Source organism: Sceloporus undulatus, chromosome 3 (genome assembly GCF_019175285.1).
Source record: "Sceloporus undulatus isolate JIND9_A2432 ecotype Alabama chromosome 3, SceUnd_v1.1, whole genome shotgun sequence".
NCBI lineage: Eukaryota > Metazoa > Chordata > Lepidosauria > Squamata > Phrynosomatidae > Sceloporus > Sceloporus undulatus.
Genome location: NC_056524.1, coordinates 150,633,380 through 150,645,748, shown reverse-complemented (window position 1 = coordinate 150,645,748; position 12,369 = coordinate 150,633,380). Strand labels below are relative to the sequence as shown.

Genomic DNA, 12,369 nt, shown 5'->3' with positions numbered 1-12,369 from the left:
GGGATGTTTTAGGCCTGGTAGAAGAAAAGTTAATAGGTTGAAAAAAAATATGAATAGCCCTGTTAAATATCTTGAAGGGAGTGCATATGGAGGAGGGAACAATGGCTTGTTTCCTCTGCTCCATAGGACTAGATGCTAGAACAATTGAATCAAGCTACAAAGAGATTCCACCTCAACATTAGGATGAACTTCTGACAGTAAGGGCTTTCAACAAAGTGGAACACGCTCCGTCCCAGGTGGTAGGTGGAGTCACTTTCCTTGGAGGTCTTTTAAAACAAGGAGGCGGGATGGCCATCTGTCAGGAAATGTTGTTTGATTGAAAGTTCCGGCATGGAGAAATGGGGTGGACCTGATTGCCCTTGTTGCTCTCTTCCAACTCTATGATTCTATATCTATAAAGGATAATTTCGCATTATATACAACACATCCAGTGGTTCTCAACAGTGGGGTGGGATCTGGTGGTGGTGAAGCGCTAAATTTACACATGCAGTGAGTTAGATATGGGATTTACAGTGGTACCCACACGGATAGCATGCGGGCTTACAAGGCTTTTCGGTTACAAAGCGGCCGCGTTAACAATTATTTCGTAACCCGAGGCACCACGGGTACTTAAATAAAATTGTTCTACCTAATTGAAATGATGTTATTTCCTTATAAAGAGAAAAATGAATTATGACAATGAATGTTGGTGAATGAATATACGCACACTAAAGACAATATTTTTATTCATATACTATTGTTGGGGGGGGGATCAAACATATAGATGTAAATAAAGTGGGGGTCCGAGGGTAAAAAGTTTGGTAACATGGATCGGACACAAAATCTTTGCTAATCTAAAAGTACAACTTGATTTGTAATGTATAAAGCACTGATTTATTTCTTCGGAAATTCTCCTTTGGTGCATCTCAGTATCCAATGTACATTGCTATATGATGACTTAACCACCAGTACCTTTGCCATGACCCGATATGTCCTTGTTTTTTAGTCCTGGCCTCAGCTCCTGTTTGAATCGCTTACGCACCACTGAAGAGCATCTTCTTACTAGGAAGTGGTATTCCTTGTGGCAGCATTTTCAGCTGTAAAACTTGTGAGCTTGTAAAACTTTGAGCTGATGGCCTTTTGAATGCTTGCATAAAGCAAAGCAGTCTTTCTTCCGGGTAATCATCTTTCCTCCCCAAGTGGGCTAGGACTTGAAATAGTAGCAGAACATAATTTACCAGGATGGCTTTTTGGGCCATTCAGTTAATCTAGATGTACTGTGGACAGGTGTCCTCCCCCAGGATCTCATTGTGTAGGTACAGACCATTCTTTTCCCAAAAACCCCTTTCCACCTCAGTTCCCCCCAAAAAGACTCATCCCGTTTACTGGGTTCCAAAACATTCAGCCTTTTTTGGTGGCATTTCGTTATCTGACTTTACAAGGCCTATGTTGTCTCAGCCCATTGGCGTCATAATATACGTCACTCGTAGACCTCCAGGGCTAGAACAGGGCAAGCTTGGCCTCAGAGTGTCACAAGTCTTTTATCATTGACCCGTCCTCCCACTTCCAGTGGCAAGCTTTCAATCACCCATGTGAGAGCACAGAGACTTCAATACGAACAGGTTCTGTAGCTAGACCTTCGCTACGAACCATAGAATCACAGTGTTGGAAGGGACCACAGGGCCATCCGTCTAAACCGCCTGCATGCAGGAACGCACAATCAAAGGACCCCCTGACAGGAGAAGGACAACTCCAAAGAAGGACCGCGTCACTCGCAAAGGGGGTGTGTTCCACTCTCAACAGCTTATTACTGCCAGGAGCTTCCTCGCTAATGTTGGTGGGTAGAATTTCGTGTTCCTTGCAGCTTGCATCCAGGTTCATTTCCTATCTCTGGACAGCAAAAACAAGTTGCTCTATCCTTAACATGGACATCCCTTCAAATAGTTACAGGTATAATAGAATCAGGTAGAAGCCGTATAGTTGGAAAGGAAGAGACCACTAGGGCCAATCCATCCAAAACCCCCTGCAATCAGGATGAATCAGAATCAAAGCAATCTGACAGATGGCCATCCACCTCTGTTTAAAGAAAAGTACGATCCAAGGAAGGAGAACTCATAATCACCCTGAGGAGTGTAATTCCACTTGTCGAACAGCCCTATACTGTCAGGAAGTTCCTCCTAATGTTTCAAGGTGGAATCTTTTCCCTGTAGCTTGCTAATCCATTGTTCCAGGTCCTTTGCTCTTGATCAGCAGAAACAAAGCTTGCTCCCTCTTCAATATGAACATCCTTTAAATATTTAAAAAACAGGGCGATCATATCACTCTTAACCTTCTTTTTCAGGCTGAAACATAGCTATCTCCATAGATCGTTTCCGCATAGGCAATGGTTTCCAGACCTTTTATGTACATTTTATGTCAGCACCTCTTTGGATAAACTCCATGTTTATCATGTCTTTTTGAATTGGTGGTGCCCAGAACTGGACACATATATTCTATGTTGGTGGGCCTGACAAAAGCAGAATATATTGTGCACTATTTACTTCTCTTGATCTAGAATATAACATAGACTTTTTTATTGATGCATGCCTAAAATAGCATTGGCCTTTTTAGCTCTGCATATCATGTAGTAATGGTGAATTAGTGTTTAGAGTCCATACTATGAGACTCCTAGATCCCTTTCATCACATGTAGTTTATTAAGCGGTTCACACATCCTAATATATGTGACATTTTATTTTTCCACCCCTAAGTGCATATACTTACATTTCTCACAAATTTGAGAATTTCATTTGGGACTGAACAGACAGGCCAAATAAAAGGCTGCTTCGGGTCACTTTAGAGGTATGCTTTTTAATGACACTTGCATCTTAACAGGCCAGCTGCAACCAAAGCAGTGTTCCATCCTTAGGACTGGAGTAGTGGCGTTGGCATGGCTTTCCGGCCGCTTAGATCAATCATCATTTTAACAGCAGGCCTCCAAGTGACCCAGGTAAGCTTTAGTTTGGACTTGTCGGTTTGGGGACCTTGTTTAGCTTTGGCCCAGCTTTCTAAGCCATTAAGGTCATTTTGACTTGGGTTCCCCAGTGGCCCTTATCAATCCATCCTATCTGCGTCTCATCCGTGCGGGGTTACATTACCGGTGAGCTAGTCATGGGATGTTCTTAGTATTGTTCTAAGAAAAATCTGGATATCCAGCTTACAAGTAGTGGGTTTACTGGAAAGATTGCATTTTCTGCATGCACGGTGGTTGGAGCAGAATTACCTTGGAACCGTCGTATCAGATTCTGCATTTCTGTAACTTTGGAGAAGGCTGAAAACACTATGGATATGTAAGTAAGATACACACACACACACACACACACAACACAAAGGTTGGTCTTTTGAGGATGGGTTTAAGTCCAGCTCGTAAACATCAGTACTCTCTCACTTGATGGGAAATGTTTGCCAACCGTGGGGTGGGGCAAATGTTTTAATAACTTTACATAACACACATGTTCCTTGGATACACTGATATATAGGGGTGTGTGTTTTAAGCTCAAACCTACAAATCATTCAAGTTTTAGTACATGAATTAGAATACGTGTTCCAATTGCAGCCGGGCTGAGAGGTGGCTGAAGGAGGTTAAATTGGGGTGGGGTTTGCTGAATCGGAGGAAATGTTGTGCCAGTGGGCGTGGGGTCTCAGGGGGGTACGGGTGTATTCAGCAACAGCTGGGTGTGCGGGGGGCGGTGTGGGGTCATAGTGTGAATGCGGTACGGAAGCTTTGGAAGTGTGGTGTGGGTGGGTGGGTGGTGGTAGGAAGGAGTGTGAGGGCCAGAGAGGACGTGACTCAGTGAAAGGATGGGTGTGTGTGGTCGTGGGAAATGGCTGGGGGGTGTGGTGAAGAGGCAGAATGGGTAGTAGGAACAGAGGGGGGGAGGATGCAGACAGGGTGTTTCGTGGGTGTGGGGGCGTGGGTCCAAGGAGCCAGCCTTAAATTTTTCAAGGCGGTAATCATAGAGTGGTTCGGGAGCTGGTGCACGGGGATGTGTGCAATTGGGGAGAGTGGGTTCTGATAAGCTGATGGGAGGTGTAGGAACGTTCAGAAGACAGATAGCAGTTGTAAAGAATAGTAGGGAGCGTTGCGATGTCAGCTGGGTGGGTCTCTAGCGCTAAGCAGAGTTCTTTGTATTTAAGTTTGCTGTGTGCGGCTGAGGTATTGAAAGGCCAGCATTAGTATCGAGTATGGTTATAGAGCGGTATTGAGTCATGGCTAGTTACATAAAGATCTGTGTGGGATGTGTGATCTATGCTGGAAGATGCAACTAGATTAACAAAGTAAACACGCATGACTGAACAAGGAGGTGACCACCCGTCTGAACCAATCTTGTGCCTCCGTTAATCTCGCGAGCGCGAGTAGGTAGGTAGAAGTGTGGTGTGGGCGACAATTGTCATCAGAAAGGACGGTGTTCAATTGAAAGCATACAGAAGGGCGTGGTGTGGCCGTTGCGTCTACAGAAAATCCAGTTGGGCGCAGGGGAGCACCATTTTTGGATTGAAGGCTCTAAGGCGTGCGGGTGACATGAGCAGCATTTGTGAGTTGTGAAGACACTCAGGGTGTCAGTTGGTAACTGGTAAAATAGGGTAAGTTGGACACAGTCATGTAAAATCTGAACGTGAGACAATCTGGTACACCTTTGAGACAAGAACTGAGAAGAAAGAAGATGTCCGTCAGCGTGGGGAGCGCTTGTGTCGATAACGGCATGGGGTCTGTGTGCCGGAGTCGGGGGTTGGGTTGCTCAAGGGGGGTGGGCGCGAATTTAGGGGGTGCCGAAGTTGGGTCCTTCAGATCCGTAAGTGCAGTAGCGAGAGTGAAGTGTGAGGCGGGGTTAGGCTGGGTGGGAGTGGGTGCTGCGAAGTGGTTTTCGTGGGTGGTAGGCAGGGAAGAGGGGTTGCGCGAGAAGGAGGTGGTGTGTCTACAAGCTCTGCGCCAGTGGACGGGCTGGGTGCGAAGCTAGACGGAACAAGGGGCGAGAGGTTGTGGTGGGTGAAGGGTGGGGTGTGTGGGTGCGTGCGCTAGGGCTAGGGGGGAAAGAAGGGTGGGGTGTGCGCGAGCGATGGGCCGGTGGCGTCTGGGTGTGTGGTCAGGGTGTGTGATTGATGTTGCTGGAAAGTGAAACGGTCGTCCGTGAATGGTGGTGCTGGGGTGTCGTGGTCGGTGGGTGTTGGCTCGTCGCCGTGTCGTTGTCTGGTGGGGGTCTCAGTGCGGTCTGGGAGGTTGTGGGGCATTGGGAGGGGTTGTGGTGTGTGGGGGTGAGGTGGCTTTCTCAGGGTGGGGATACGCTTTGTGTGCGGGTGGTCGAATGGACGCTCATGTTGTCGGTGGTGGGTGTGGTTTTGCGTGTGGTGGTGTAGGTGGCGTTCGAGATGTGGGTGGCGAGGATGGGAGGGTGGGGGGGTGGCGGGTAGGTTGTCGGCGGCTGGGATGGTGTTGTGGCTGTGAGTTGCGGCTAGCTGGTTTGGGAATGGTGAGGGGAGCGGTCGGGTGGGTCGCTTGGTGGGGTTCGTAGGTAAACATCGAACTTATTTCGGGTGGAAGGTGTTCAGACTTGGGGGGGGGGGTGGGGTCGTGTGGGGGTTGGGGTCTGGAGATCGGTTGGTGGTGGCGTGGGGGGTTGTTGCGTTGAGGGCGGAGGTGTGCTGGTTGGGTGGAGGGCTGGGTGGTTGGTGTAACGGTTGGGTGGGGGTTGCGGTGGTGTGTTGGGTTGGTTTGGGGTGGGTGGGGGGGGGGGTAGGTGGGGTGGTGGTGGTTGGTGTGGGGGTGTGGGTGTGTGGCGTCGGGGTTGTGTCGGAGGGTTTGCGGGGGTGTTGCTGGTGTGGTTGTGGATTGGATGGCGGGCGGTGGGGGGGGCGGAGGGGGGTTGGGGGGGGTGGGGGTGTGGGTGGGTCCCTGAGTCGTTCCTCATAGGGCATGGTTTCCAGAACCTTCAGCTTTTTAGTCGCACTCCTTTGGACACCCTCCACTTTGCTGTAAAAGAAATGAGAGTGCTACAACATCTGATTTTCCTGATGTGTAAACTATACTCTGGACAAAAAGCCACTGTCAGGACACAATGGTTTCCTATTGACAAGAAGGTCAAACAAGAGTGCATGTTTTCACCCTGTCCGTTTAGTGTATTTGTAGGGATGTAGGGAAGGGACAAAGTCTAATAGTGTTGAAAAATATGATAAATATAGTCTTGTACATTTGGGCATAGAGATATTTAGTTGCTTTCTCCAGGAGTGATTAAAATATAAAAGAAAGAAAAGGCACAAAACAGAAATAAAAAAAGTATAACAGGAGAGAAATGACAATTGCAGTATCAATGTATCTTGCTTCAAGGTGCATGGAAATTATTTCAGTTTTTAAAACACATGCACAAAATATTACTTGCAATGTAATTTTAAAATCACCTGCAGGGATTCCCAAAAGAGTGGCTCTAAACCTGGCAGCTGATAATTTGAGAAGTAGGAGGCAGAGATTATCATAGCAATTCTGTAGCAGAGTGGAAATCAGGGGATATGTGAAAAATAGTCCAACCCATTTAGGTCTAGAAGTATTTAATGGCATTCCTTGGGGGCTGTTAAAAGATAAAAGATACATAAATCTTGCATCAAGTTGCACTCGAGAATTAAACTGTCCAAGGAAGAAAGACTTTTTAGATGAATCAAGGTCACTCAGCTGCCAGCTGTGGGATGATAACACCCACTGATCTTCCCCAAAAAAGAAGAAAGAAAAACTAACTACAGAATAAACTGCAGTTTGACTTCTGATACTATAACTTCAAAATTGCAAAGTAGTACTGTATCAGAAAAATATTGGCCCATCTTGAAGGACATACATGGGTATAAAGAAACGGTCCTTCTTTCTTTAAAAGAACTCATAGCATTCGTGATTTCAAAACACATCAACACTCCCGTCTCAATATGCTACCATCATCCACAAACCCAAGAGGCCAATACCTATGTGGAGATTGTACTTATTGTAAGTACACATTCAAGATGAACCACCCTAAAACAATTATCAACTTGTAGTACTCTGTATGCGATTTATGCCGTCAGGTGTCCCTGCAACAAACTGCATAAGGAAAAACATATAGCACCTTAAAAATTCGCATACAGGAACATCTTAGCAATATCAGGAAGGGAAAATCATATGCCCCTTCAGTTAACCATTATGTGGAACATGATCACTCCTTTAAGGATCTGTGGTTTTCTCAGAACCCCCCCCCCCCCCAACCCCTTTTTAAAAAAAAATTAGATTGGATATAGAGATTTGACATATTAGTCCCCATAGTCTAAATGTGAACTACATCCACCTATTTTAAAACTCAAGTTTTCAGCTATCCTGTAACTAACTTTCCACTCTGCTGTAACATTGCTATGATGAGAGCGTCCTTGATACACTGTAGAAAAAATTGGAACAGGATAATGCTCTGATAATGCTCTCAAGTTGCCAAGCATAAGCTCTGGAGATGCTCTTTTTGGAATACCTTCAGGCAGTTTTAACCTTCTACTGTAAGTAATATTTTGTACTTGTGTAAGTTTATTTGGGATAATAGGCTTTTAAAAAGTTGAGACATTTTACAAGCAACTAGATGCAAGATATATGTACACAAAATTGATACTGCACGTTGCAACTTGTCCTGTTATTTTGTTGTTGTTGTTTATATATTGGCCTGTTACAGACTGCCAAAATAAAGCTGCTTTGGGTCTCTAAGAATCCGGAAGCTGCACCAAAGCTGCCCTCCAGTGCTTAGGAATGGAGTGTGGCTTTGGCGCGACCTCCGGACTCTTAGGACCCATGCATCATTTAAACAGCATACCTCCAAAGAGACCCAAAGCAGTTTTATTTTGGCAGTCTGTAACAGGCCTTTGCTTCCTTTCTTTCCTTTATCTTTTAACAGCCCCTGAGGAAAGCCATTAAATACTTCTAGGCTGAAACATGCTGGGCTAATTTTAAAAATAAAATTATATTTTTCAACCCTCTGACTTTTTGTCTCTTCTCTACCGTCGTTTTATTGGATGCTACCAGTCTACTCTGTGTTTTAATTTATATGTAGAACATATACAGAAAGCAGGAATAAGACTTAGTAAAGAGCATGAAAACAGGGTGAAAGAACATCAGTAATTTAAGATATGCAGATGACACCACATTATTTGCAGAAAATAGCAAAGACTGGAACAACTATGCGTGAAAGTTAAGGAAGGAAGTGCAATAGCAGAGTTAGAGCTAAATAATAAGAAGACAAAAATAATGACCACAAATTATTCATGGAACTTTAAAGCAGGTAATGAAAACACTGAAATAATTACATATTTCCTATGCCTTGGTTCAGTGATTAACCAAAACATAGAGCATAGTCAAGAAATCAGAAGAAGATAAAAATATGGAAAGGCAGCCATGAAGGATGCTCAAGTGTAAAAAATTATTATTAAGTAATACCAAAGTTAGCATAATCTAGGATATATTATTTCTGATTTCTATGTACAATTATGAAAGCTGGACAGTAAATAAACCTTACAGGAAGAAGAGCAACTCATTTGAAATGTGCTCCTCTAGCAAAGTTCTATCCCTTGGCTGCTAACCCTTGGCTGCTAACAAAGACAAATGAATGGGTCTTAGAGCAAAAAAGTAAAGCTGACTAAACTACAGTTGCTGTACTTTGGACATATGAGACAACATGACTCACTGGAAAAGGTGATTTAGGCCCCATACAGACAGGCCAAAATAAAGCTGCTTCGGGTCACTTGGGAGGTATGCTGTTTCAATTATGCATGCCTCCTAAGAGTCCGGAAGCTGCGCCAAATCCGCACTCTATTCCTTAGGACTGGATTGTGGCTTTGGCACGGCTTCTGAACTCTTAGTATGCATGCATCATTGAAACAACATACCTCCAAAGTGACCTGAAGCAGCTTTATTTTGGCCTGTCTGTATGGGGCCAATGCTTGGCAAAGTGGAAGGCATTAGGAAAAGAAGAAGACTGCATCCAGATGGATAGACTCAATGAAGGAAGCCACAGCCTTGGGTCTGCAAGAACTTAGCAATGCTGTGGGTGACCAGGGTTCTTGGAAGTCTCATTCACAGGGTTGCCATAATTCAAAGTCAACCTGACAACAAATAACGGCAACAAATATTTTTTCTCATATGAGAATACTGATATCTTCTTTTCTGTTTTAAAAGTCATTAATGATAGTTTCTAAGAGTTCAAGATACTGTTGCTGGCATAACCCTTTTACTTGCTTCTTAACTGAAGCCATATACCCAAAATGGCTATCCCCGACAAATTCACTCATAATCAGGTACTCAGTAAAGTGTTTCTCTGACATTAAAGCTCTTTCAGTTCTACATCGGGGATGCTTGGAGCATTTAGATGATTTTAAGGCCCACTCATGCAATCTTCCTCTGATAAGACTTACACAAGTCAACCTGCTGCCATAGGATAGCCAGCTGATCTGCAGCAGCAAAGTACAGTGATTTCACAGTGAAAAAATTGTATCTTTCTTTACTCCTTGTCACACATAACCATCCCCAAGCCAACTCCTTATAAAGTTTTCATCATCCCAATGGTAATCGACTATCCTTTTCTCCATTAGCCAGAGCCTCCAGCCAATCTATTTGCTGTTTAATTTACCTGATCCAGGCCCTTTTCATAAATATTAAAAGGGATGGTCTCCCTATCCTTCCTTTCAGAGTCTGTTCCTAAGCAGCTAATGTGAACCAGAACTGTAATATAATACAAGGCTTTAAAATGTGACTGCTACACTATTGCAAACACCAAAGGTCAAAGAATTCTTTCCCAGAATGCAAAAATATACAAAGTCTTACTTACACAACATTTCTCGGGGCCTTTATTTGTGAACAAAGTATGACTTAGAAGGGCTTTCGTATGCTAAGATTCTTTGTCTCCAGGTTTAGAGCCACATCCAGAGGTGAAACAAGAGGCAGAAAGACAGTCCATAACAGTGTTGACATAATCAAGAGAGCTTACTTGCAAGAGAAATGGGAGTTCTAGCTTCAAAATATTTTTCTTTGGTAATGGTTTATTACTTATTAGAGCTGAATTTCTAGTGTAGGGTGTTGCTGAATGATGGTTTCCCCTTAGGAGTGCTACTAATTGCACCCCTTTGCAATGTTGAATTCAACTGGATAACTTGCTTTACCATCGCCCAGCACCTGTCATCACTGTTGGATTCAGAATGACAACTGGAAAGGCTGTTGCATAAACAAGCAAATGTGGCTTGCTTTCTCGGGTTTCAGAGGGGAGAGCTGCTGTTTTGATGATGATGGCCGAAGAGAATGTACCACTCTCCAAAGACCCTGAGGGCTCTGAAACATCCACACCAGAGACCCTGACTCTTAAAGACTTAGAAGAGCTCCTGAATACTGGAAGGCCCTCCTGTAACCATGTTGATGAAGTATGGCCTAATCTTTACTTAGGAGATCAGTAAGTAAATCCTGGTGGAACAGTTCAACATATCTTCATTCCCTTACAACAACTACTGCACCATTAAATACTGTTTCCAAGAAGTGCTTAATTCTGTGACTTGGCTGGATACCAAACTAGTTATGCTGCCATTTAAATGAGTATATGCATAACCAATTTTCTATGCATAAACAGTGGTAGTATTGCATTCTAATATTTTACAGATGCTGTGTATCAATAGTTTGAGGGCCTAGCACTGTATCACTACTAGTATAATGGTTAAATACCTGTACTGCAACCACTCACTCAAAACCACAAAGTTGTGAGTTCAATACCAGCAAAAAAAAGGCTCAAGCTCGACTCAGGCTTGCATCCTTCAGAGGTCACTAAAATGAGTACCCAGATTGTTGGGGCAATTAGCTTACAATTATAAACCGCTTAGACACTGTTAATTCAGTATGAAGCCGTATATAAATGAAAAATGAAATGAAGTTGTTTTGTTGTCTGAAGTTGGGGAGTAAGCCTTGGGGGGAAATATTAATTACAAAGCACAATACAATTATTTACACATTATAACCACTTTGAACTGCAGAGATAGGTTAAGATGAATTAAGTGTTCTCCACCCAAAATAGTTATGTCTATATAGAAACTTAGCTCCAGGGAAAGGGTGTTGGTTTAGCCTAGCCTCCTCACTGCCTCTCATTTTAGGAGGTAAGGATTTTTTCTAAAGGGCAACCATATAAAATCCCACTTACATTTGGAAATAGTACAGCTGAAACACAGACCTTAGTGGATCAAGGCATTTCCTACAGGATACCAAAACAGCTACAGTTTATCAATAGCCTCTAAGAAAACACCCAAACATATTCTACAAAGCTAAATCAGGCCATGGTATTAACCTTAAACTCCCAGTCCTTTACACACCGGTAGCTATGCCAAATATTTGTGCTAACCCTGGTTTCTGTGCTGTGATAGATTCACTCTCCAGGCTGGACCCACATTTCCAAACCCCTGGACTCCTCTCACTGACCTTGCCCCTTCTCCCTTCAAGATCCCTCCCTGGATCCAATGCTTGGGCTTCAAGGTGTTTGTGTCCATTAAATTCACTCTGGTAAGTGCGACCAGACTCTATCAAAACTTAACAAGAATAGCTAGACACAGTTGTAAAAAGAAATGTATACATAAATTAGGACAAGTTTGTTCAAGATCACATATTAACCCCTGAACTATTTAATCATTCACAACGCTCCAAAACCCTATTCATTTTCCCCCTCTGGCTGACTGTCCTATCTCTATTTCAGCTTTTCCCTATCTCTGTACCATCTTTCCCCTATATCTCTGCAATCTTCTCCTCTCTGCCTTTTATCAGAGACAAATCTCTGTTTTGTATCCTTTCTCCCCCATGGCTATCCCATTCATAGCATTCCCTGAGCTTTCAATTGGCTGGCATCAACCAGGCTTGCTCAGCTCCTCCTTTCACATATGCCACCATACTGAAGTGTGCATTCCTGAAGCACAACATATGCATTTATAATGAATGTACATTTCTTTTTGGGAATATCACTATGGGCATACTGGTTTTAACAAACACTAGGAAGAAGCTGGCCTCAGACAACCTGTAACTTGCACAGATGTGTGGCATAGGCCCAGAAAGGATTTGACAGTGTTAGCAGGCATTATTCTAATGCGTAGCTGTACACATTTTATGTAGCAGGGAAATAAAATGTGCAGTAGGAAATGGGTTTATGTACAATTTCCATATGGGTTTTAATCAGACACTAGGTTATTTCTTAAAACAATAGGTCAGAGAAAGATAAACAGTGATATCTTTATCAGCCAACCAAAATGCAAAATATACATGTTGTAATCAACGCTTCTTCAGCTGTCCCTAGATTATGGAACTCTCTGCTGAAAGAGATTGGATATCTGAATACGCTGTCTGAAT

The 12,369-nt window shown here is 43.5% G+C and overlaps 2 protein-coding genes across 2 annotated transcripts in view; one reads left to right on the top strand and one right to left on the bottom strand.

Annotated features, from left to right (window-relative positions):
• SAMD8 (sterile alpha motif domain containing 8) overlaps window positions 1-12,369 on the bottom strand; it is a 324,372-nt gene that overhangs the window by 36,411 nt on the left and 275,592 nt on the right. The window lies entirely within an intron of this gene.
• Window positions 10,197-12,369, top strand: part of LOC121926247 (dual specificity protein phosphatase 13-like) — a 4,011-nt gene continuing 1,838 nt past the window's right edge. The window contains 1 exon segment of the mRNA XM_042459060.1: window positions 10,197-10,444. Within this exon segment, the coding sequence (XP_042314994.1) occupies window positions 10,197-10,444 (248 nt within the window).